Source organism: Erigeron canadensis, chromosome 4 (genome assembly GCF_010389155.1).
Source record: "Erigeron canadensis isolate Cc75 chromosome 4, C_canadensis_v1, whole genome shotgun sequence".
NCBI lineage: Eukaryota > Viridiplantae > Streptophyta > Magnoliopsida > Asterales > Asteraceae > Erigeron > Erigeron canadensis.
In genome coordinates this window covers 42,518,047-42,544,017 of record NC_057764.1, presented here as the reverse complement: position 1 = coordinate 42,544,017, position 25,971 = coordinate 42,518,047, and the positions used below count along the sequence as shown (strand labels likewise).

The window sequence follows — 25,971 nt, the reverse complement described above, 5'->3', positions numbered from 1 at the left end:
CAAGACTACTTTCAAATCTTAAAACATATAAAAAGAAATTTGGTGATGACTTGCATATCGAGTTTGAGTCGGTCAATACATACTGTTCGATAATAAAAGAGTTTACTTTCCGAAACTCAAAACAAAAGTCAATCATTCTTACTGTTGCGGATATCAATCTTTTTTAGTTCGTTTCTTTGTTTTTCTTTCATTATTCAGTTTTTTTTTTAAACGGATAATTGCTATATTCAATAATGTTTTCTCCTCGTAAATAGTCCCGACTTTATGAACAATCCTATTTGAAAAATGTTAACGGATTCGTGTTGTATTCAACAATGTTTTCTCTTCGTAAATAATCCCAACTATACGAACAATCCTATTTGCAAAATGTTAACTATAGTTGTATATTTGTATGAGCTGTCATTAGCGTACATTAAAAAAATTTATATATTCCATGTTAAAATCACATCTTCTTTTTAAAGAGCCCTTATTCTATTTAAAATATAATCCGGCAAGATGCTGAAACAACAAGAAATAAAGATACAATTACAATAAAAGTGATGGACTCATTGTTCATAAAGACCATAGGAGTTTAGCTTTCCTATTTCGACTTGATATCCAAAAAAATGATAACGAGGTGATGGAATGAAATACATCAGCACATGCTTCGTCCCTATCCCAATATCAATGTGATTTCTATGCTTCCAAAACGACTACATAAAACATGTAACTTCCAACATGCGTTTGAACATAGATGGGCATAAATATCCATCCTAATATGAACTATTGAAGAGAGTAAATATTGCTGTAAACATGTTTTTACTTTTTTTTATTTTATTTTAAAGCAATTACATTAACAATGTTTTCGGCGAAATACTAAAAGAAATCAAAGAATTACATAAAATAGTTACATCAAATAACTAGGACTACTTTGCCATAGCAGTCATACTAGCTTATCCAAAAAAATAATAGGATTCAACATTGTGAAAGACTTCTATAACTAGGAATACCTTTTACCTTTTTAGTTATCATAATACTTTAGTGGTTAAACTACTTAACTTGAGAAACATACTCCGTATATTAGTAAGTTCGGCAAAACAAATTCTTTACTTATCTAAAAAAGATTTTGGCTCTATATTTGTAATCCATTCTTAAATATAATTATCAGCCGTTAGTGTATAACACTTTATTTTATGTTAACAATTACCTTAAATTTTATAATTAAAAAAAAAAAAATCTGAATCAAAAATATATAATCACGTACATTTGACATCCTTAATCCTAATATACTAAAATGGGAGGTTTGGGGGTACACTTGACATCCTTAATCCTCCTATTTGAGCTTAATCATCTCTCCTTATTAATCCTTTATTTTTTAGTATTTATTATAAATGGTCGACTTTTATGTTAAATAATAAAAAAATATCCTTCAAAGTCTTCCAAAATTTATTATTATATATATACAAGTTAGAAAAACCCTCACATATTCTCAACCAAAAAAAATACCTACGGCAAAAAAAAAAAAAAAAAAAATTCAATCGATTACCAAAAGGGTTTTTTAATTTATATACTTTGTTCATATTTAATTATTATTATTATTTAACATTGAATTCTTATGTAATTGTTATTATTATCTCTTTTAATCCATTATAGGTTCATTATGACTTCTTTTTCAACAAAAAAAAATAAGACCACATTAGTTAGTCTCGAAGATCTTAAGCCAACACATGTTAATCATTTGCGCATATATGGACTGTTTCGGAGTGGAACAACCCGAAGAAAATCAAAACGTTAAAGATGGTCTTTGTTGATGAATTAATATGTATTTTTCAAATTATATATTTTGTTGCAAATTTTTGTATTTAACTAAGTTTGAAAAAAAGGGTAATCTGAAATCAATATTTATATGAAAGTTAATTTTCATATGTTTATTCTTTAGCTTTCGTATTGATTAAGTTGTGATATTGGTTATATTAATGGTTGCTCAAATCATATTAGCTTTGATTAATAATTTTGAGACTACCCGTCCGTTATACGAGCCTGAACACTAGTAAGTATATATATATAAAAGGTCATATTTAAAAAAAAAAACGAGTAAGATAAGTAATTTTAGAAAACCTAAGATTACATAGCATTAGCTCAATGGTTGAAAGATCATCCTTTTATTCATGAGGTTTTGTGTTTAAGCTTTAGAGAGAACATAAGAAGTCTTTTTATTAGGGTTTAACTTGGGTATATCCAGGTTTAAGTATGAAGGGGTGGAGTTTAACCCTATTAATCGTCATGCTTTCTTGTGGATTAGTAGGGGTTTTTTCCCCTATCGGGTATTTGAAATAGACATTTCTATTTCGAGACAACTATCTAGCACGAATCCGGTTAAGACAACGTAAGCTAGACCTTTCGTTCTGGAATCACAACACAAAATTTAAGCGAAATTCATCTTTCCAAAAAAAAAATATAAAGAGTAGTGATATTCTCACAACACCCTCTATCCATCGACAACATATATACGTATTTTATTGCACAGTGTTCATTCGTGTAAAATACGGATTGTTGTTAGGGAATCCTTCCAATTTGTGGAGTGAGAATATCACTCCCATTAAATAAAATATTGCATATCATTTGGAAAATATGCCAACCAAAATGTCAGAAGTTGTCGAATATGTCCTACAAAATCAGCTCGAAAATTGTATTTATTATTATTATTATTATTATTATTATAGGATTTGATCTTAAGACCTCACAGCCATAGACTCCACCATATACCAATCCATCTATGGATATTATTGAGTTGTTAGTTTCATAAAGCTGTTTATATCAAGCATCTTGGCAAAAATTCATCACTCGTCATAAATAGGAGTAACTCGTATTAAAGAGCATTACTTTTACAGTTTTACGTATCTTATTCTTATACCTTCAGCCAATCAGTCTTCTACAATCAGTTTAAGCAATATGGTTTATCCAATATGCATACATTACATTCTTTTTTCTTAAAAAAAAACTATGAGGTGTGGCTTGATATTTTTAGTATTGTGTCTAATAAGTTTATCAAACATAGAATGACATATTTACTATTGTCCAATGAGTTTGAAAAACACCGAGTGATAACAATAAAGACATTGTGGGATAGCTATGATTTCTCGATTCATGGCCAATATTGATTAAATCTATTCTATTTAGTGTCAATGAATAATTTTTCATGGCCAATATACATTCAAAGACACCAAACATATATTGTGGAAATTGTTTCAAACATCAAATGTTATACTTATGTTTTCTATATACAGTGTAGTCACAACTCACATGTATATCATAAACATTCTTTCGAAATTGTTTCAAACATATGTAACTACGTAAGCATTCATCAATTGAATTGTGTATACGGCTAATAGAGGTACACAAATGAGCTAGCTAAAGTCCAAGCACGGGACTAGGCCCGGCCTAAGAACCTAATAAAAAACCAGCCGAAAGTTTAATATGACCTGGCTAAGCCGAGCGAAGCCTAAAGCCCGATCCAAGCTTTGTACACAAACATATACTATCAATAAACGTCTACATAATATTCAAATCATTAAGCCCATGTACCATTGATATGTATGGGCCCAAAATCTATGAAAGACAACGTTGAACAATTTTTTTTTACCTTTTTCTTTTTTACATGTATGAAAAGCTTGTTCGGAGCCAAGGTTAAAGTTTTTAAAATTTTGTTTATTTATGCTTAAAAGTTGAAAGGATTTCTTTTTATTATTATTGTTCCCAATAATGACTGATTTAGACAAAGGATCAGAAATGTAGAAAGAATACAATAATCGATAACTGAATTTCCCACCAAAATACTTCGATTCAACTTCCGTCCACAACCCACCAAAAACCCCAATTTCACAACTATCAACCTTTTTTTTCAGATTACATTTTAGTTATTTCATGAATCACAAACCCTAATTTCCATATCCTTTTCCCCCCAATAATGGCGTCAATCATCACATTCATCATCTTCTTCTTCTCTCTAATTTCATCATCATTATGTCAAAGTAAGTGTATACATACATATACGGTTATATACATATATACGTACATATCAGTTAATTGATTCACTTAATTTATTGCATTTTCAGGTCCGATTTACTCGGCGTTTGTCGTGAACGCCACCGCGTTACCGCCGGAAGAAACCTACGATTACATAATAGTCGGCGGCGGAACCGCCGGTTGTCCGTTAGCCGCCACATTATCAATCAGCCACCGTGTGTTGCTTCTTGAAAGAGGTGGTATGCCACATACAAACCCTAACGTGATGCGCCAAGAAGGGTTTATATCCACTCTTAGGCGAGTCGACTCGTCGTATTCTCCGGCACAGGCGTTTGAATCGGAAGAAGGCGTTCCAAATGCTCGAGGACGTGTTCTTGGTGGCAGTAGCGCGATTAATGCAGGATTTTATAGCCGAGCGGATGATGAGTTCTATAACCGATCAGGTATTGATTTTGATCTGAATGTGCTTGAAAGATCGTATCTATGGATTGAGAGAGCGATTGTGTTTCAACCGGAGTTGCAGTCGTGGCAACGGGCTCTTCGGGATGGGCTATTAGAAGCAGGGATTAGGCCTTTTAATGGATTTAGTTTAAGACATGTAATTGGTACCAAAATTGGTGGGTCCACGTTTAATAGTTCGGGTCATAGGCATAGTGCTGCTGATCTTTTGAATCTGGCTAAAGAACATAATATAAAAGTTGGTGTTTACGCTACTGTTGAGAGGGTTTTGTTTGATGAGTCGAATGCTGCTATTGGTGTTGTGTTTAGGGATGATGCAGGACATTATCATCGTGCAATGTTGAGGGAGAACGGAGAGGTTATTCTGTCTGCAGGGGCTATAGGTAGTCCACATTTGCTTCTGGTGAGTGGTGTTGGTCCAAGGGGGTATCTTTCGTCTTGGGGGATACCGGTGGTTTGTCATTCTCCGTTTGTTGGACAGTTGTTGTATGACAATCCTCGAAATGGGATATCTTTTATTTCACCGACGTTACTGCAGCATTCTCTTATACAGGTTGTGGGGATTACTGATTCTGGTGCTTATCTTGAAGCATCATCTAATGTGGTTGGGATTACTAGCCCTGTACATTCTACTTTCACGAGGCCTGCTCATATGCATTATAGTGTTGCAAGCATTATGGAGAAGATTATAGGACCATTGTCTGCCGGGACACTTAGGTTAGCCTCCACGGATATTGCAGTGAACCCGACTGTGCGTTTTAACTACTTCAGCAACCCGGTGGATTTACAGAGGTGTGTGAATGGGACAAGAAAGATTGGGGAGGTATTAAGAAGCCGGGCTATGAGTGGCTTTAGGTTCTGGAGATACCCTCGTGCAGAGTTTAGGTTTGTGGGTGCGAGTTTGCCTGCAAATCAATCCAGTGATGAGGAGATGGGGGAGTTTTGCAGGCGGACAGTGAACACAATATGGCATTACCATGGGGGATGCGTAGTGGGGAGGGTGGTAGATTCGAATTTAAGGGTGCTGGGCGTTGGTTCACTTCGAGTGATCGATGGCTCTGTGCTCTCGATTTCACCTGGAACTAATCCACAGGCTACTGTTTTGATGCTTGGAAGGTAAGTTTGTGTTTGATTCAAGTGTTCAGTGAGTCTGAGCTCTGATTGACTGACTGATCACTGTTTGTTTGTAAATCTTGCAGGCACATGGGTTTGAAGATTTTGAGAGATAGAATGCGCAAATCAAGCACCTGATTCCCTTAGGCTTTTAGTGTTATACCACTTGTTGTATTCACATATTCATTCATTAATACTTGTTTCTGTTTAAAAAAAAAAAAAAAAGAAAAGTCAGTAATACTTGTTTACATGGCTTGTAAAAATTTTGGCCTGAGATTAATAAAATTTCAAAGTTTTATATGCAATTGTGCATGGTGTATGTTGTCAGAAATGTCAGACGACTGTTGTTACAAAAAATGTTAATTGGAAATAAACTGCTTGTTAGTGCTAATGATCTTTTTAACTTGGCTATATTGATATGAGATACGTATACAAGGTTTAAAAAGAATCTTGGCATACATGTTTTTGAACTATAATGTTATGTCAGGGGTAGAAATAAAAGAGACTTGGATGTGAAGTTTATATAGTTATGGTTAATGCAAAGTCCCTGCTCTGGTAAATTATGTTTATGGATAGACTATCCACTTTAACTTAGGTATATCTAATTTCTTACATATGCTGTGCAAAACTCTTTTGCAAATTATACTAGGAGCTGTAAAAAAAATTTCAACTCGCTATTAGACCCTGCAGCATTCACGTTTGAGGAAGCTATCATACGTAATCCATAGACATGACTTTTGTGAAGTTGGGTTCTTAGTATCAGGTTTGGGGTGTGCTGGTTGCTGAGAATCTTGGAAGACTCTGTTCAGTTGAATAGAGGAGGGAGGGGAATCAAGGTTGTTTATAACTCAGTGGATCACTTGGACTAGAGGTGACAAAATGGGTGGGTTGGGTAACAGGTCATTTGGTAAACCATATACATGCCTGCTTGACCAACTGGGTCAATCACTTTTTACTGTCCCGTTTGGATCCGTTCTAATCTCAACATCAGTTTTAGCATGACCATTTAGACTTGTTATCTAGCAAGTTACTAGCTAATTCAACCTGCAAAACAATTTCCGTGTACCCAACCTAACCTAATTTCCATACTTCGAGTCAAGTTTCCACAGGTCTAGTATAAAAGCTGGAAGACTACGGATTACTATGATCATAGAAACCAATATCAGCTTGACAGCTTCCATTGTCAACCTGGTTAATGGCTGTTTACATAGCTCATTTGCTGCTTATCTTGTCGCCTAGATATAGGTGCGTACAGGCAATTTAAAATCAAGATCTACAAGTGAAACATCCATGCAAACCTGATGTATGGTAAGAACTGTAATGTAGGAAGCACATCACAACGCAAACTGGTGTTATGGGGAGCTTGAAAATAAAAACACCATCACTACAAGGGGGTTTTCTGCAACTATATTTGTTACTTCAGCAAGTTTGGTGCTTTGACTAAATTAAAGTCAGACACAAGGCCTTCATATTTGCACCGACAGCAAATCACAGGTTCCAACTTAAAGAGCAATTTTGGGATAGGAGTGACACTTGCATAAATCATCCACCAAGAATTAAAAGAGTATAACTGCTTTCCTAAAAAATCAATTTAAGCTGTCACGAGAACCTGTTTTTGTACCTTGACAAATATAGGAACTTATGCAGTTGCTAAAATTAATAGAGAAATTTACGCAAAATGCAACTTTCCAATAAGATTCACTCATAAAGTGAAAACATACTTCTTGACATATTTCTTGCAGTTTGGTGCATACAAAAATACAAATTCTAAAAACATCAACATCCAAACTGGATCAGTTCTAATACAAGTCCCTACTTAGAATTACTCGACACAATGCTTAACCATAAACTTTCTTTTCAGCGTCCCTTGTGCAGATTGCTACTTCTCGTTACTTTCCCCTGAACATGGTGACAAACAGATAGATGTTAATCACGTTAATATGAGAAAGTGCACATGTATCAGAAACAAGTGAATGTGTGTGTGAGTGAGAGAGAGAGAGAGAGGGAGGACAAGTAACGTACGCATTCAAATTCATCATGAGGGTGATGTTGTCTCCTTTCAGCAGAATCCTGCCTATATATACATCCAAAAATGCCAAGTTAGAAAAACATCAAACATACACAGACAGGAAAATGCAAAACTAGGTAAGCAAGCTAAAGAAAATATGACACAGACCTAGAGACTTTCTGGTCTTCTTTTTTATGCTGACTTCTTCAGCCTCGTCAAGTACCAAATTCATGTACTCGTCAAACCCCTACATCAAGAACAAATAACACACGTTAACTTTTCTGATACATATAAATCCAAAAGAATTATATGGTTGTCACTCCAATACTGATATCATATTGTTGTATGATATTTTGTATCACCCACACTTGACTTTTGCATCCAATTTTATTATTTATAGAAAACAACACTATTCCTTTCTCATGCATCAAAAAGATTACCTTTAGAAAGGTCAACTAAAGCTAAAGCAAATAAATCCATCAACACTCAACGGCCTAGGACCTAGGTATTGGGTATCCATCCAATCCCAAAAGAAAACAAATTACTATGATTTAGGGCCCACTTCCGTACTTCTGATCTGCTAGCACTGTGAATTACCTTAGACCTACGCAGCAGGACCCGCCTTCCTTACCTTTATCAATAGATAGGTTTGTACTACTTCCAGTCAAAACAGCTCTCCACGCAAGCTATTCTAGCAAGTCTTCAGTGGAGGGCACTAGGCAAGTAACTTGTTTGAACTAGTTGATATCACAGATTACTCAAGGTTGTACGAGCTCTAATAGTAGTTGAACCGGATACACATTCGACCTTGGAAATAACACTAGTCCTATTCCTGTCACTCTATCTCTTCTCTCGAGACAATAGAAGTAATCGATGTTAATATGGATTGTTGCAAACTTAACATGCAGCTTTCCTGGTTCATGAAATTTAACGGGATGATACAGCTATCACTAGAATAGTCATACACTATGCCATCCTTTTAAAACAACATAAACTGTACAACTCACACACTCCTATTTGCATCTCTTGTTTTCTCACAAAAGTATCCCCACAATTCCTCTCATGCATCGCCAAATATAATCTATAAGATATGATGAAATAAATAGCAACTTTTAAAAAAGCAGAGCTTAGTGCTTTGTTTACTTTTCATGTCAGTAAATAAACAATTACAATATAAGGGCCCCAAGTTTATCCTGATTTCACTTAGTTTTCATTGTTGGACCAAATGTTTTCATCAAATTATGACATGAATTTGCTTTTATCCACTACTTCAGTTCCGAAACGAGAAAAAGAAAGAAAAAGAAAACACAACTAATATATATTGTAAGTAACTGATGTAGCTTTTTGTTCTTTTTTACCCCAATAGTGACACAAAACTTCAAGGACTGAATTACAAGATACAGTTAATGGACCGTTAGAAACTAGAGCAGTCACAACAACACAAAAACAAGCTTCAACTGCCTAAGTATCTGGTACCCTGATTTCATACGGCCCAAGTCAATCGTCCCTTTCTAAAAATGTCAGCTATAACTTACACACCTTACTATTATAATAAAAAGTAAGCTATTACACTTTCCATTAAGTCTCAAGGGGACAAAAATTACTTAGACGAAATCACTAAAGGACTATAGTAAACGACCCGCTGTGATTTGAAGATAGACTCGATGAACGTTGTATATATAAGATCACATTTTAACCTACGCATAGCGAGCTTATAGGAGTTCCGTGAGAGCTTAAAACTATGGTTTTCACATACGCTTTGTCAAAAAATTATAATCCTAAATCTAGCCTAAAACCCTAAGCACAGATATCATATAGACCTTATATTTATATACAAGGTGAATATATATATATATACGTATATATACATACAATTATACGGCCTTCAATCCTCAAGTCCTTCTGTTCAAACAACCAAATCTGAATTCGAGCTTTCTGTATAACAATAAAAAAAAACCCATTAAAAATAAAACAATATTGGGAAGTAAAAAAAATATTTTTTATATAGAATAATAACAGGAAGAGACTTACACTCTGAAGGAACCGAAAGATCAGATTCTGGAAAAAAAATAAAATTGAGTTAGAAATTATGGAAAATTAGGGTTTTGATGATGCATAAAAAAGAAAGAAACAAAGAAAAGAAAAGGAAGACATACGATGGGTTGAGTCATAATCCTCTGGACTTTAGCCGCCATTGTTGCTGCTGGTGTGGGTATGCGTGTGTCGATTAATTGGACTAAGAAGAAGTCAGTAGTAGTCGACAGAGACAAAACCCTAGCAGGAGATGTAGAAAAGGGCTTTTTAAAGTCCCGCCCCCTTTTCAGATGTATATATGTATAAAAACTTGTAGATGAGAATATTATTGAAAAATAATCAAATTTAAAACATATTAAAAAATTAATTTGAAAAAATAAATATAAATTTTTTTTATAATTGAATTTTACCTCAGACGCGTATGTTAATCGTATAATGAAAGGGTATCGCACTAAGCGGATCTTAAATAGCCTTTCTCACCGTATCACATTTTTTATTGGAAAATATCGTCGAGGAGAACCTACCAAAGCCCGAACTTGAGACCTTGGAGTAAACTTCCCCAGGGCCCCGCATAACAGGTTTAGTGAAACACCCCTGACCACTGGGGTTAATATTTGAATTGAGTGGTTGAACGTATAAATAATGTTATATGTATTAAGTAAAATAAAATAAAGAGATTTGATGGTTATTATGTTTATTAAGTCTGAAAAAAAAAACGTAAATTTAACTGAAAGACCAAGTTCTTAATTTTAACTTTATTAAGTTAGAAAAAACATTTTCTAGTCTGTTTTATTTGGAAATAGCAAGATTTTTTTAACCCAACTTTCTTTTAACTTTTTTCAAACCAATTTTTTAGCCACCAAAAAATGAGGTTTGGAACAGGATAATTAAGCCACTTGAGTACTTGACAACCTTAATAAGCAATAATAAACTAATAACTGATCTTATATATCATAGTTCTAATTCTATCTAGCTCTATGTGTAAATTGGTAAATTAGAAAAGAGAAAACGTTAGTCTTGAAAAAACTCATAAACATTCCTAACAATCTTTTAATTAAAATTTTGTTACCACCAGCCCAGCCCAGCCCAATACCAAGCCCTACACCCAAATCCAGTCCCAACTCCCAAGCAACACAATTTCGTCTACACGCATGTGATTATGATTCATTTAATTATTTTGGTAAAAAGCCGTCATCCCTAGTCCGGATATGATTCGTGTAATTATGATTGACGAATGACAAAAACATTACACTAAATTACGGATGGGCATGGGATTCTCACATAGTGCCGTACCAGTCCCGATATCGATCTCGAAAATGGGCAAAACTTAACGATTATGGTATTATTTGAACCGGTACCGGTAATGTATCAAGACGGGCTTGGCGATCTTGGTACCAAATCAAATGAAGATTTATGGTTTTTTATTTTTAATTAGAAGTGTGAATTATATTCATATCAAAATTATTTACAAAAAATAGACATAATGGCTTGGCCAAACACAAACAATACAACCACAATACTAACTATACATTCACACTAAAAATACATCCACTACACATCCTATATGATTTATGGTTTTTGTTGTTGATTGTGCAAATGAAAATTATAACTTTTCTTTTATTTGTGATGGTAGGTGATAGCGATAATCGGGTACCTATTACAAATTTACAACAAGGATGTTATTAGTAGATATATACACGCATTTGAAATAACCCACCTTCTTAGCTGGTGCACAAGTACACAAGTTAACTCGCTAGACTTTATGAAGTTAAAAAATCGAAAAAAAAAAACAAATCAATTGGCTTAACAAGGACATAACTTTCACAACTTATATTTATTAAGATGGTATAACTGGCACAACCGCACAACTAAGGTCATACTATATAACAGCTGGTATGAGGCTATGAGCATACGAAACTTGAGACAGTAAAGTGTAAAATAAGATATCAAAAGGCATCACGATATTATTTACAGTTCTCCTTCTGGTATCAAATTATCGGTTACAAAGTGACCGAGCAAACGAATGAAATCAAATTAACTTTTCTTACAACTTTGAATAGTTTGAGTTTTTGCATGTCAGGACCAAACAGGGACAAAGGTAATTTGCTTCGTATTCTCCGGTCTTGATACCTATTGGTACCTATCCAGTAAAATAAAAAAAAATAGTACCACTAACGATCCCAATCGGGTTGAGATTGAGACTTTAGGATTGAATTGAGATTTGTTACTAGCTTCTTGCTCATCCCTACTCTAACTACCCGAAATATTCATTGCTATGTCGTATTCACAAAACTTACACTACTTATGTATGGCACGCATAGACTTGATTGTAACGATTATATCATGCACAAGTTTATATTTAGAGTTAAGTACTTTTTTCGTCCCTGTGGTTTGTCGTTTTATCACTTTTCGTCCTCGCCGTTAACTTTTGGTTAAAATCATCCCCGTGGTTTGCATTTCGTCCTTGATCCGTTAACCTAGGGGCATTTATGTCTTTTCATCCATCTTAAGTGCAAAATTCGTCCTTATGGTTTATCGTTTTTGCATTTTTCATCCTTATCTTTAACAAACCTCCAAACAATAATTTAATCAAAAACCAAAACAAAATCAAATCAAAAACCTATATATACATGCATATGAAGATGTAATTTAACACCAGCGGTACGACTAATTTAATTTAATTTATAAAAATGTTATAAAATTTACTATAATTTAACTCAATTGTCAAAATATAATTACTCTTCACTCAAAAAATACAAAAATACCAAATAGGTACTTTATTATAAAGTATAAGTTTTAAAGTTCAAAAAAAAAAAAAAAATAATATTAAAATATTACAAAAAAAAAATTTTAAAAAATTCAAAAAAATAAAAAATGAGAACACCGGAACGGTATTACCGAAAAATATCAAAAATGCCAGAAATAGTTGTACTGGAGTACCACCCCCATACCGGTATTGCCGGTAACACCGACCGGTATATACCTGTATTTAAAACATTGTATATACGTGTTTGCATTTGAAGGTGATTGAGTAGATTCTCAAATATATATATGTATATATAAGTTTTTGTTTTGTTTGGATAAGTTGTTACCATTATTATTATTATTATTTTTAACGGAGAGGATGAAAAATGCAAAAATGAGAAACCACATGAACGATTTTTGCACTTAAATGGGTGAAAAGACGAAAATGCCCCTCACGTGACTTGCATGTGAGGGGGTTAACGGCAAAGTTATAACGGCAGGGACAAAATGCAAACCACGAGGATGATTTTAGCCAAAAGTTAACGGCGAGGATGAAAAGTGATAAAATGATAAACCACAGGGATGAAAAAAAGTACTTAACTCTTATATTTAATTTGCTTTTGTTATAAAGTAATCGAACATCTTCATTTTGAATTGGTCCTGAATATAAAACAATATGATAGAAAGTGTTTTAGTAATACCTATGTTGTAAAGTTGACTAATTTATTAATAGCTTGAAAGTCGTTGCGTCATCAAGAAAACAATTACTAGTAATTAAAAGAGGAATGATATATTTATAACATATTAAAAGGGTTTACCCGATCAACCTTTTGCTAATTTGGCAACAGCATGTATATGCATAAAGTTTTGCTTCTTGTAAATCAAAAGTCAAGGGCCCATTAAAAAAGAAAAGAAAAAAATCCAAAGTCAAAGGTAGCATAAAGTTGCCAACACATATGGGCAGATGCCAACATTCCATTCCCACTGCCTCGATCTCCTTTTAATTCTGCCATGTCTCAACTAAGGAAACTACTCAAATTAGTATCCCCGTAATTATAGCAAAAGTATGTTTGGAAAAAGTTAACTAATTTTTAAAAAATGTTATTAGCAAGAGTTTTACTTTTTTGTTTGGTATAATAGAATTTTTTTCCAAACTAGTATAATGGGAAAATTTATTTACCAAACTAGTATAGTTTCAAAAATATTTACCATTGTAGTTAAACTTTAATAAAACATTAAATCTTAAACATAAAAGATTAAAAAAGGATCTGTTAACAATTAAAAATACATGTTCACTCACATCCAATTTTTCATTCAACAAATTAAGATGTATACAATTACAATAAAAAATAAAATAAAATAAAAACAAAAGAAACCCTTTCTCTGATTATGTCATTGGTCACACTACAAAAGCATTACTGTGAAGTTGCAGATATGGTACAACACTATGAGTTTGCATAATACGAACTATGATATACTATTGAAGAAAAAAATATGGCATTGGTCCTCTCATGTACTTGCACTTGAGTTGTGGCCTTCATCATCAAATTTTTTTAACAAAATGCACAATATGAAATCAAGTTCCAACAGCACATGCATGTAAAACAAAATTCAGGAAATTTTTATGTTGATCATGGACCAACAAAAGTACATCTAAATTTTTTTGTGCTAACTGCTGAGGAAAACAAAAATTGAAACAAAGATTGGCAATTAAACACAAAGACAAACACAACTTTAAGATAAGAAACTAAGAAAAAAAAAACTATCATATAATTTCTTCTTAAAATGTAAATAATTAAAAAAAAACAACATAATTCTTCAAATTGATATGTATGTACGTAATCAAGATAGATAGATAAGTATTTAACTTTTGCCATTACAGGGCTATCACCAAAAATTTGATTGTTGGTTGAGCACATGCCTTACAATCAAAGAGGTTTTGGGTTCAAAACTTAGAAAGTACATAGGAAGTCTTTCGTTTGGGTATATACAGGTTCAAGTCTGAGGAGGCAGATTTTACCCCTATTGATCGTCGTGCCTTCGGGCGGATTAGTAGGAGCTTTTTCCCCATCGGGTATTTGAAATAGACATTTTTTACTTTGAGAGAGCTCTCTAGCGCGGACCCAGTTAAGACAACGTATGTTAAATCTCCCGCTGTCGAATCGCGACACAAAGTTCGAAATTCACTTATCAAAAAAAAGTAATTGAAAGAAAAAAGCAACATAATTCTTCAAAGTAAATTTATATGTGCCGAAATATTAGATTTTGTTAGGTAGATAGATATGTCATATTAGTTTTTGTTATCACAGCAATAATCAAAAGGCAAAAACAATTTAAAACTAATCTAGAAGATAGAGGTTGAATCAAATAAAATTGGGGGTGAAGAAAACAAATTAAGGCTTTAAGATGTGATTAGGGTTTTTTATATTATATTTTTCAATTTAATAAATATAAGTTTAATGTTTAATTGAGTTTAACTAAAATGGTAAATATTTTTAAAACTATACTAGCTTGGTAAATAAGTTTTCCTATTATACTAATTTGGAAAAAAACTCGGTATAATAGACTGATAGTTGTAGCTGCAACTTCGAATAAGATCGCTTCAGGGGTCACTGTGATGTGGCTGAATGTAGAGCAGCATACAGCAATGCCGCCCGTTTTCATTTCGCGGAAGAGGAATTTGTGTAACTTTTAAAAATTAAAAGTTTCATCTAAAAGCTAAAGCTCATGAAATGCCACTTCAAGTTGCGTTTCATTTTTAAAGCTTTTTCTTTCAAATAAAAGCTAAAGTTAGTTGCACCAAAACAAAGCTTTTAACACAATGTTTAAAACGAGAGAAAGTACCCGCGCGTTGCGGCAGTGAGGTGGTGGAGGTGATAGATCATAAAGTGTGATAAGTCATAGGAGATGATAGCCTTAGCCGTACGGGATCCGCCCTCGAATTTAAAAATTCGTCGAAAGTATATCGAATGGCTTCTCTAATAAAATAGCATGAATTTTAAGAATACCCATATAATTTTTATAATTTATCGATGTATGGTTTTTTAGATAAAAGATTATGAATGAATTAAATGAATAAATGATTTATGGAAGAGAGAAAAAAAAAGTTGTTCAGATTTGATAAGAAAGATGAAAATGAGTGGTTGAAAAGTTGAAAGTTGAAAAAATTTGGCGGAACAAATGCTTTATAATGTAGTAGAAATTAAAAGTTAAAACTCTCTAAAAGCTCTTAAAAAACTCATGCCAAACATGCCCAAAGTGGTAGAATATATTTATTATATTATATATTTTTTTAAAAGATGTAGATCATTTGCTAGAAACAGGGGATTGAACTTAAGTTGTCTTAACTGAATCCGTGCTAAAGACCCCACTCACCCTCAATACTCAGTAGAAAGAAAAACTCCCAACTAAACCGCTCGAAGACACGACAATCAATTTATATATATTGTAACTTTGTGAGGTAATATCGAGCACTGGCTAGAGATGGTATGGTTTACAGTTAATCAGTTCAAATTTACATGTCCTAGGCTTACGTTTATTGGTGAGTTGTCAAGATCATAATGATCGCGATGCAATGTCTCAATTTTTATTTTTTTCAGTTTTCTTGAGCTGATATTGATAAACATTGTAACAAAGTAACCCCTTTCTAGGCAAATAACCCTATCTTATATATACTCTTTTACACTTATACATGTCAATCATATGGTACATAGTACATACAAAAATAACGAGAAAAAGTAACCGCGCATTGTAAGGTGAGATGACGGGATGATATGTCATATGAGGTGATAAGTCATAGAGTGTGATAGCCAAATGCCTTAGCCATACAGGCTCCGCCCCCAGATTTAAAAATTCGTCGAAAGTATACCGAATGACATCTCTAATGAAAGAACATGAAATTTTAAGAACACCCATACAATTTTTATAGTTTATCGATATACGGTTTTTGAGATAAAAGATTTTGAATGAGAAGAATAACATGATTTATGGAGTAGAGAGAAAAAAAATAATTGGTTGAGATTTAAGGAGAGATGAAAAAATGAATGGTTGAGATTTAATGATATTATAGATATATTAGGTATATATATTTAAATTAGTGAAAAAAAAAGAGAGTATTTTTGTCGGTTAATCATCTTCTTCTTTTTTTTTATAAAAAAGGAACTCATTTTTTATAAGATATAAATATAGATTTGCTAGTCTTAAAGATACAAAGTACATGTGATTCTTGATATCACATTTTGCATCTTATTTGGCTAATACTTAAATTAAGATGATTATGTATAAACAATTAAAATATGCGGTGCTAATGTATAATAATATAATAACTATATTTTAAGCGTAAATTTAGGTTCAAATACTTAATTTCCATTTCAAAAAAAAATATAACGAGGTACTGGCGAAGCTTGACCTAATTATATGATATTCCAAATTTGATAATACACTTGTACACGTTATTTAGAAGACGTGGTCCAGATTGAGAGTATCATTTTTGAAGATTGACGAATGACCGAATCCTTTTCCTTACGTCGACTTCACGGTTATGTCGTATTCCCAACATATATTTAATGTTTGTTGCGACTTGCGAGCTTAACTAAAACATACTCTTATACATACATATTTAAATAAATAAATACTCCGTAATAAATAAGCGATCAATATGATACGTAGGTTTTTTTCTTCTTTCTAATAAAATACAAATTCTATTGTTATTCACACTGATGGCAGTGTCATGGCTGGTTCACGACTTCGCTGTGAGAGTGTGAGGAAACCATTAATTTTTTTTAAAGATGTGGATCATTTGTTCGCAATATGGTATCTAATTTACGTTGTCTTAAGCAGGTCCGCACTAGAGAGCCTCTTCACCCTCAATACCTAGTAGGAGGAAAAACCCCCTCTAAACCGTCCGAATGCATGACATTTAATTGGGCTAAAACCGTGCCCATCTGCGGGACTCAAACCTGTTCTACTGGAGGACTTTATTTATGAAATTCCTTTAAAATGTCATTCTCATGTCTCGAACTTGAAACTTTCAGCATAAAAAGCTGGTGTTCAACCATTAACCATTAAATGGTTAATATATTTAAAACATGGACCTATAAATATGTCTAATGTGTATAATATTTAACACATATATAATAAATATCTCTTTTAATATGTGTCATCATTTTATTTTTAAACTTATTTTTAGATACATCAATTAGGCCTATTAGTCATTTAAAAAAAAAAAAAAAAGTTATTCATCCATTTATTGGTATTGTGTTGTCCAATTTATTTTGATACCGTTTTTTCACTTTTTGGAAATGTTCTTTATTTAAGTCAGTGTGTACGATAGAGATGTGAAATTTTATTTTTTCTCTTTTTTGGTTTATAAAAGAACTGGTATTTTGATTTTATAAATATGAGGGAAAACCTTCTCAAAGAGAATTTTGACTTTTCATCTTGTTATTTTTGTTGTTCAAGTTATATATTGTTAATTATTCATCTGGTTAATATGATGCTTTTGTATTTTAGTATTATATCGAGTTTAAAATTTATACTCCGTATCATGTTTTTTATAACTATCTGATATTATCTTTAAATGGATTGTAAATGTATTCTTTTGGATTGTAATAATTTTAATACCTTATGAAAATAGATATTGACTTTAACCGGCCGGTTCTATATAACCAGTTTTCGACACCTTCCGGTTCAACTAAACTACCAGTTTTTCTCGTATGTGTTGTGTGTCCTTAAATTACTTTGTTAACTAGCTAATGCAAATGTAATCCACGTACTATCAGTAAAATAAAAGCTTATTTTGCTAGTTGGTATGAGGTTAATGTAATATATATTTTTAGTCTAATGAATTATAAAATAAATTCATATATCTTGGTTATAAATTATACAATAGAATTTCTGTATATAATAAAACAAGATTGTTTCCTATAAATATTTTTAGAAAATTTTTTGTGGTAAAATCATATTTTACCTTAAAAATTATTTTATTTAATTATGATGTCATATATAAATAAAATAAAAAAAGTTTTTTACATCTTTAATAAAAGTATTAATCATTTAATTAAAGAAAAAAAATTCTTTATTATATAATATTACAAATAAAATGTCCTTTTTTATTTACTTAATGTAGTAGTTATTTTTATTTTTAAAATTATTATTATGTTAGTTGATTTATTAAGTATATAATTATTGTGTTAATTAGTTGAATTATTAGATTTGTATCAAGTTATAATGTTTTAATAACAAACATTATATATATTATTTAATATATTTTATAATTTTAAAATTTTAATTAACATGTCCGGGTTGAACCCGGGTTAATTAACTAGTATGAATATACGAATAAAATTACATCAAGTTAGTCGCTTTCATAACTTAAAAGTCGTTGGGGCATATCATAGATACAACTCACATAAGGGTTGACCCGATCAAATGATGAATATTCAAGAGTCATACAATATACGAGTATTACGGAGTATATTAGTACTATTATTATAGTACGAGTACTATTTTAGACTACAAAAACAATTCTTTAATGAATAAATAAATAAATCGCTATCATTTATCAACTTCTCTTGCTTTCTACGAAGGGTCATGTACTCATGTGTAATAGACTAATAGCAAAAGTCAAGGCTTTAGTCTCTCATTGTTTCATCCCAAAAGAAAGAAAGAAGCAAAAACTTTTTAAGTTGGTGGTAAATGGAGAATAATAGTTATCGTATTCTAACTTTTGTTATATTCATAGCTTTGAACATCTGTTTAGTTATTGGAAAAACATATATACAAATAGGAGTGATTCTAGATATGGAAACAAGCGTTGGTAAAATGAGCAGCACTTGCATTTCAATGGCGATACACGATTTCTATGAGAAACACGACAACTACACCACCATGATTCAGCCTCACTTTCGCGATTCCAAACAAGACAACGTTCGTGCCGCGTCTGCAGCCATTGACCTCTTGAAAAATGTCCAAGTCATGGCGATTCTTGGACCTCAGACATCCTCACAAGCAGATTTTGTGATCGATATTGGCAGCAAATCAAAGGTTCCTATTATCTCCCCTGCCACCAGCCCTTCTCTTTCTCCAAAAGACGACGTGTACTTTATACGTTCAGCTCACAATTCTTCGTCACAACTCAAAGCGATAGCAGCATTGATCAAAAACTTTGGTTGGAGGGAAGTTGTGTTTGTTTATGAAGACGGTGAATATGGAAGAGGTCTTGACCCGTATTTATCTGATGCCATGCTTGATATTAACGTGAGGATTATGTACCGGTCTATCATACATCCTTTGGTTTCAGATGACTGGATCCTTCAAGAGCTTTACAAATTAAAGACAATGCAGACTCGGGTTTTTGTTATTCATGCGTTGCCAGCCTTGGCTTCTCGGTTTTTCAAGAAAGTGAATGAAGCAGGAATGATGGAAGAAGGATACATTTGGATCATAACCGAAGTGCTCATGAGCCAAATGCATTCGTTGGATTCAACAGATATAGACTCGATGCAAGGAGTGCTTGGTGTGAAGTCGTATATCCCCAGGTCAAAGGAGTTGATTAACTTTGAGAAGATATGGAAAAGGGAATTCCAGAGAAGGAACCCACAAGATGAAGTGACAGAATTAGATATGTTTGGGATATGGGGATATGATACTGTTTATGGTCTAGCAATGGCCTTGGAGAAGGTCGGAAATGGGATTAATCTTACTTTCAAAAAAGGAGGGGGATTCGCTACAGATTTAGATGTCATTGGTACCTCAGATTTGGGATCAAGGCTTCTTCCATGGATCCGAGACTTCAGATTCGATGGGATGAGCGGTGACTTTAACGTTGTTGATGGACAACTACAATCCTCGGTGTACCAAATAGTGAACATATTAGGGACCGGTGAAAAACATATTGGGTTTTGGACATCTGAAATTGGGCTCTCAAAGAAGGCAGATAATCAAACAAAGGGTCTCAGGGCTATCACATGGCCCGGAGACACTCATGTCCTCCCAAAAGGCTGGGAGATGCCTACTAGTAACGTAAACAAGTTAAGAGTCGGGGTTCCAGCAAAAGGTGGGTTTGTTCAGTTTGTTGATGCCAACACTGACCCAAAAACCCGACAAGTTATAGTCACGGGTTTCTGTGTGGATGTTTTTAACGCAGTTATTGATGCATTACCTTATGCAATCAAACGCGAATTCATACCTTTTGTCACCCCAGATGGCAAGAGACTTGCAGGAAGCTATAACGATCTTGTTCGCAATCTCTCTGTTGGGGTAATCAAATGGATACACTGCACAGGTTTTTTGAGAATATACTATATATATACACACTGAAGTTGGTTTCTGATACTGATCCTAATGAATGCAACAGAAATATGATGCGGTGGCTGGAGATGTTACAATCCTTGCAAAGCGTACGGATTATGCTGATTTCACATTGCCATACACTGAGGCTGGCATTTCACTTATTGTTCCAATCAAAGATGAGAGGAAGAGTCCATGGATCTTTCTAAGACCCTTAGAAAATGAGCTTTGGATAACAACAGGATGGTTTTTCTTATACACGGGACTAGTCATATGGGTTCTCGAGCATCATATAAACAAGGAATTCCGAGGGCCCCCTGGTGAACAAATTGGAACGATATTCTGGTTTTCCTTCTCCACGCTCGTTTTTGCCCACAGTAAGTGTGCATCATCACTAACACACCAATTCAAATTACTAATTTGGTTATTAAAAAACTAGGAATTTCAATTATGCAGGGGAGAAGTTGGCAAACAACTTGTCAAGATTTGTGGTGATTGTGTGGGTGTTTGTGGTGCTCGTGCTGACTTCCAGCTATACAGCAAGTTTGACATCCATGTTAACCGTACAACAACTTCAGCCTGCTTATACTGATATCTATGAGATCATGAGAAGAGGTGAGTCAGTGGGGTATCAAGATGGTTCGTTTGTTGTTGATACGTTGAAAAAGATGGGTTTTGAGGAGAGCAAGCTGAAAAACTACAGCACCTTCGAGCAATATGACAACGCTCTCCATTTAGGAAGTCAAAACGGAGGAGTTACCGCAATTATGGATGAGATCCCTTATATCAGAGTTTTCTTGGCTAAATACTGTACCAAGTATACCATGACAGGTCCCATCTACAAAACCGCAGGCTTTGGTTTCGTAAGTTTCATTCCTTTGATCTCATTTGTTTCATTTCTGGTCCATTTCATACCCTTTGACAATGACTGTATTGCACATACAGGCCTTTCCAAAAGGATCGCCGCTTGTCCATGATGTTTCTAGAGCAGTCCTGCAAGTGACAGAAGACCAAATTGCAAACATATCCAGACATTGGTTTGGAGATTCATCCAGCTGTGATCAGCAAAAGAAGGCCACATTGACCTCTGACAGGCTATCGCTGGATAGCTTCAAGGGTCTGTTTTTCATTACTGCGGTATCATCAACCGCAGCTCTCTTGATTTTCTTCTTTATGTTCTTGTACCAAAACAGAGAAATAATAGCTTCCCAACATTCAATAATCCAAAAGATTGTTGCTACTGCGAAAACATTTAATAAGTTTAAAGACGACAAATCCAAAAACACAAGCGCAGAGGCAGCTGTAGCTCAACCGGTTAGTGTGGACAGCTTCAACAATAGTCCAACAATAGTACACCATCAAGAAGTAGGATCTTTCACTCCCGGTGAAGGGCCTTTCACTACTGAACCAGGGACTCCAGTTCATGATACAATACAAACTTTCTCTACCACTGAGCTTGGGACTCCAGAACCCGACATCGGCGGCATACAAGTTGTAGAAACAACCACTTAGATCTAGTGTCCTAGTCATGACGATGGTGATACTAATTACAGACAGCGGTCATTAGTATTCTTTATCATTATTTACACAGTACAAGCTTCTATATTGTATTCTAGTCTTTGTAAATATCATATTAACCAAATAGTAATTTTTTTCTCATGTTAGCATGTTAATCTTAATCTAAACATATCTGCTGTTCCAAAAAAGAAAAAAATCTTAATCTAAACAGAGTTAAAGAAAAATGGGTCAAATGGGTCAGATGGACTTTCTGCACTCAGATGGTATATACATCAAATCAGATCCTTCTTCTAAGTATTTTATAGACCGATTGTTGTTTGTTGCTTTGAGAAAACCAAAACAACACTAAGATAGACAATATTGATTCAGTTAGCTGAGTTGGAAAATTTTAAATACTAGAAAACTAGTCAAAGAAAAATGGGTCAAACCGGTCAGACGGACTAAAAGTCGCGTAAAGTGTATTTTTCTGTTTAGTCTCCTAAATCATATTACGCCAACACAAACTCGATTACTATTGTAACAACATAGTTTTTGTAAGTATTTACAGCCAAATGGAATGAATATTTGGTGAAATTAGCTTCCTTAGTCATCTTGTCTTAAAACAAAAGACGTTTTGGTTTTTAAACGAGATTGACAGATATGAATTACGCAAGACTATGGTTAAACGGGGATGGGGTGAGATCAATAGGCTACAAATGAAACAGTACATTAACAAGTATTTAGACCAAAAGTGTCTCCTTTCTAACTGACTCAAATTACCTCATGTTTCACTTTTCATAATTGGACATCTTCTTAAATGTTTGATACTAATAAAACTTGAAACATAATTATTCTCACAGTAATATAAGGTTCCTCGTGACATAAAAAATTTAATATGGGGTATATAAAAAGTTGATAATTAGTCGTTTACGTAAGTAGCTCGAATGTCTATCTGTGGATACAGAACCAAACGAACAACAAGTGATCGAAAAGGGTTGACCCAATCATCATTTCAGAAGTTGCTATCATCAAGTATTTAAGGAAGGGGAACCTCATGTGTATGACAACCGCTCAAAAGAGATTAAGAAAAACTGTTTAATTTCTAACATATTGTGACCTGTGCTTATATGACCTGCAGATAAATATAACAGCGCCTGTAATATATAGAAGGTATATGGTGGGGCGTAGCTAGAGGTGGACACTGGAATTGCACCAGCCCCAACCACATACGGTTGGTGCTGGAGGACCTTTGGGCCGGGCACTGAACAGTTGGTAGAGGCGGAATTTCAAGAACTCTAACAAGAACTAAATTAACTGTTAATTTAGAATTTCAGCAACTCTAACAAGAACCAAATTAATTGTTAGGCTTAAATAACAGGAATAACATATAACATGAGCACATGAATCAAACTAATGTAAATAAAATGCTTCAAGAATACATAAAAATTAAACATAAAATTGAACCTTAGTATCTAATCATGAGAAAACCACTCAAATTTAAACTCAAGTTCAAACTCCACATCATCTGTGTCAGGCAAGGAGTCAATAAAAAATTCGGTTTCCGAAGAGCTTGTGAGAGCCTCCCATCTTCCGCTAAGAGGGTTTTTCATCATGACAAATTTTAGATCAGTCGTCTTATATTCCATCATCCCCCTTATTACCGTTGGCTTAGGGAAGCGCTGCTTGTTGTCCCATACCTTAACAAGAATGGGATGGCAAATAGAAAATAAAATATCAAAGACTCCCTTGAGCTCGCTGAATGGATCATCTAAAATTTCAAGGCATGGTGGTTGGACGTTAGTAACCGGAAGCAAGACCCTTTCTCTAAGATCACCGACATCCCAAATTATAGGGCATAGTTGTTGGACGTTAGTAACAGGAAACAAGACCTTTTCTCTAAGATCACCAACAATATCATCAGCGTTCAACGGGAATAATGGTGGTTCATGACTGAAACGCTCCAGTCGCATATGATTGAATGTCAACCTTGCTTGCTGAAAAATTAATAAGCACTTCCCTCAACTTAAGGAAGATCAATGAAGTATGGAACGGCTTCCTCAGGTTGAGTACAAGTTTAATTTCCTTGGGAGAAATGGTTGGAAACAAGACGGTTGGTGGTAGGTTTTTGCCATATTCGAAAGAAAGTAAACATGGAGCATAAACTTGCAGGTCGATTAGCCTCTTCCAATACACCATGTTGTGTAGGGTGAGACTCTTGAGAGAAAGAATAGTAATAACCAACCTTTCCGAGGCCCAACTCATGTTTCCAAGCGTCATGGTTTCGAGAAAAGGAAACTTGGATTTGATCATATCAAAAAAGGTATCGTCAATGATCGTACCGCTTAAATGTAAGCATATCACGCTTCTTCCTAACGAAGAAGCCATGGTGTCCGTAGTTTTGAATGGTAAAAGGTTTTTCCCACGACAAGGACTAAGCATTCGGTAACCAAAGAAGCCAAGACTTGGGACATTATCGATTTCCAAAAGACCATCTCCTTCAATGGTAGTTATATCAAGATGGCGAAGGCAACCAAGATTTCTAACCTTAATTGTGTTCACCCCACTGCACAGCTCAAGGATAATTATCTCAAGCAAGCTACAAGCAGACAACAAGTTATGAAATACGTCTTCACTTACATTCACCTTTTTTAGCACTAGTTGACGCAAGGATACACATTTGATCACAGGATTGACACCGGGATTGATTAACATACAGCCATTGGGTTTTTCCAAATAAATTGTTTGTAACTTGTCGCCGGAGAATAATATATCATCTGAGAATGTAAACCCGGAATCGGTGAAATTGCGTATTACAAGGAAAAGCTCCTTGAGACAACTTCTTGTTTGGGACGACAGTACAAGCCTAAACCAAAATTCAGTGTAAACCGGGTCTCTGACATGGAATCTAAAAGCTAAAGCTTGGATCGGTACACCGTTGTTGTGATAGGTTTGGACAGTACGGTATACTAAATTATTAATGTTTTTTGTTTCTTCTGTTTCCCCGTACTGTGTAGGAAACCAGTAGAGGTCTGGGAAGGTAGACCAAGCCTGTAGCCAAGACTTGGACAAGACACACGTGCGGGCAGCATCTTTTAGCGATTTATCCAACAACAAGGATTGTATATGGTGCATCAACTCCGTAGGAACATCATCAAAATTTATTGTTTTTTCTGATGAATATTGTTGTTGCTGTGTCGTCGTTATAGTTCCAGTAGCTGCAGTCCCTTCCTCCTCCATTAACTAATCACCTTATTTATTATACATAGAAAACCAAACGATCGAATATATTTATACTCACAAAAAATATAAGAAGTAAAAATATATAGAAATCTTTGTATATATATATATAGCTACGTTACGTACGTACCTTGATAAAAAGCAAGCAATAAAACAGCAGCAGGTTCGATGTTGTCGTCGGAATTAATATATGGTTTCGTATAATTTATAGTAAACCTAGCTACCGTATATAATTGACTCTAAGTTGATCTAAACGTACCCATCTTTATATTCCCTTTATAAAGAACGAGCATAATACCCGCATGTTGCGGCGGAATTTTGTTTTAAGAATGAGATAGATTCAGGGGTAGTTTAGTCCAACTGTAAAAATGGGTATAGAAAGATGTATTAAGGCCGGTGAAGAGCATTTTAGACTTTTCAGGTTCTTAATAACATAAAGCTCGTTTGCTTTATAAGAGAGTATAGACAAAGTCTCATTTATTTTTAGTAATTCTACCTTAAATTATCATAATTATCTTTGACTTTTTATGTTTAGCACTTAATGAATTAATTTACACTCTAAACCTTTGTTTTAATAATTAACA

General features: G+C 34.0%; 4 protein-coding genes across 4 annotated transcripts; 2 read left to right on the top strand and 2 right to left on the bottom strand.

Moving 5' to 3' along the window:
- The first annotated feature begins 3,750 nt into the window (after positions 1-3,750).
- LOC122597922 ((R)-mandelonitrile lyase-like) lies at positions 3,751-5,882 on the top strand. The gene is made up of 3 exons (XM_043770512.1): positions 3,751-4,010; positions 4,095-5,580; positions 5,664-5,882. Exons 1-3 carry the CDS (start codon positions 3,947-3,949, stop codon positions 5,713-5,715), a joined length of 1,602 nt encoding a protein of 533 aa, XP_043626447.1. The 5' UTR covers positions 3,751-3,946; the 3' UTR covers positions 5,716-5,882.
- Positions 5,883-7,245: 1,363 nt separating this feature from the next.
- On the bottom strand, positions 7,246-9,895 carry LOC122596419 (small nuclear ribonucleoprotein E-like). The gene is made up of 6 exons (XM_043768994.1): positions 9,742-9,895; positions 9,617-9,643; positions 9,458-9,520; positions 7,754-7,832; positions 7,600-7,651; positions 7,246-7,476 (listed from the first exon to the last, which is right to left on the bottom strand). The coding sequence occupies exons 1-6, from the start codon at positions 9,778-9,780 to the stop codon at positions 7,467-7,469; spliced, it is 270 nt and encodes an 89-aa protein (XP_043624929.1). The 5' UTR covers positions 9,781-9,895; the 3' UTR covers positions 7,246-7,466.
- A 9,114-nt stretch (positions 9,896-19,009) lies between these two features.
- Positions 19,010-22,285, top strand: LOC122598156 (glutamate receptor 2.8-like). Its single transcript, XM_043770756.1, has 4 exons — positions 19,010-20,623; positions 20,721-21,030; positions 21,110-21,516; positions 21,599-22,285. The coding sequence occupies exons 1-4, from the start codon at positions 19,061-19,063 to the stop codon at positions 22,163-22,165; spliced, it is 2,847 nt and encodes a 948-aa protein (XP_043626691.1). The 5' UTR covers positions 19,010-19,060; the 3' UTR covers positions 22,166-22,285.
- Positions 22,286-23,622: 1,337 nt separating this feature from the next.
- LOC122597665 lies at positions 23,623-25,387 on the bottom strand. The gene is made up of 2 exons (XM_043770238.1): positions 24,221-25,387; positions 23,623-24,144 (listed from the first exon to the last, which is right to left on the bottom strand). Exons 1-2 carry the CDS (start codon positions 25,385-25,387, stop codon positions 23,623-23,625), a joined length of 1,689 nt encoding a protein of 562 aa, XP_043626173.1.
- Positions 25,388-25,971: the final 584 nt, after the last annotated feature.

What these genes read in the sequence shown, in the direction of transcription:
- LOC122598156 (XM_043770756.1), top strand. Translation starts at nt 19,061, where the DNA reads ATGGAGAATAATAGTTATCGTATTCTAACTTTTGTTATATTCATAGCT. An exon ending in TTCGCAATCTCTCTGTTGGG is followed by an intron (nt 20,624 to 20,720) that starts GTAATCAAATGG and finishes TGAATGCAACAG; the next exon opens with AAATATGATGCGGTGGCTGG. An exon ending in CACGCTCGTTTTTGCCCACA is followed by an intron (nt 21,031 to 21,109) that starts GTAAGTGTGCAT and finishes TCAATTATGCAG; the next exon opens with GGGAGAAGTTGGCAAACAAC.
- LOC122596419 (XM_043768994.1), bottom strand. Translation starts at nt 9,780, where the DNA reads ATGGCGGCTAAAGTCCAGAGGATTATGACTCAACCCATC. An exon ending in GGATTGAAGGCCGTATAATT is followed by an intron (nt 7,833 to 9,457) that starts GTATGTATATAT and finishes TTCTTGATGTAG; the next exon opens with GGGTTTGACGAGTACATGAA. An exon ending in GAAGACCAGAAAGTCTCTAG is followed by an intron (nt 7,652 to 7,753) that starts GTCTGTGTCATA and finishes ATGTATATATAG; the next exon opens with GCAGGATTCTGCTGAAAGGA.
- LOC122597665 (XM_043770238.1), bottom strand. Translation starts at nt 25,387, where the DNA reads ATGGAGGAGGAAGGGACTGCAGCTACTGGAACTATAACGACGACACAG. An exon ending in CTCCCAAGGAAATTAAACTT is followed by an intron (nt 24,145 to 24,220) that starts GTACTCAACCTG and finishes TTAATTTTTCAG; the next exon opens with CAAGCAAGGTTGACATTCAA.
- LOC122597922 (XM_043770512.1), top strand. Translation starts at nt 3,947, where the DNA reads ATGGCGTCAATCATCACATTCATCATCTTCTTCTTCTCTCTAATTTCA. An exon ending in TTCATCATCATTATGTCAAA is followed by an intron (nt 4,011 to 4,094) that starts GTAAGTGTATAC and finishes TTGCATTTTCAG; the next exon opens with GTCCGATTTACTCGGCGTTT. An exon ending in ACTGTTTTGATGCTTGGAAG is followed by an intron (nt 5,581 to 5,663) that starts GTAAGTTTGTGT and finishes TAAATCTTGCAG; the next exon opens with GCACATGGGTTTGAAGATTT.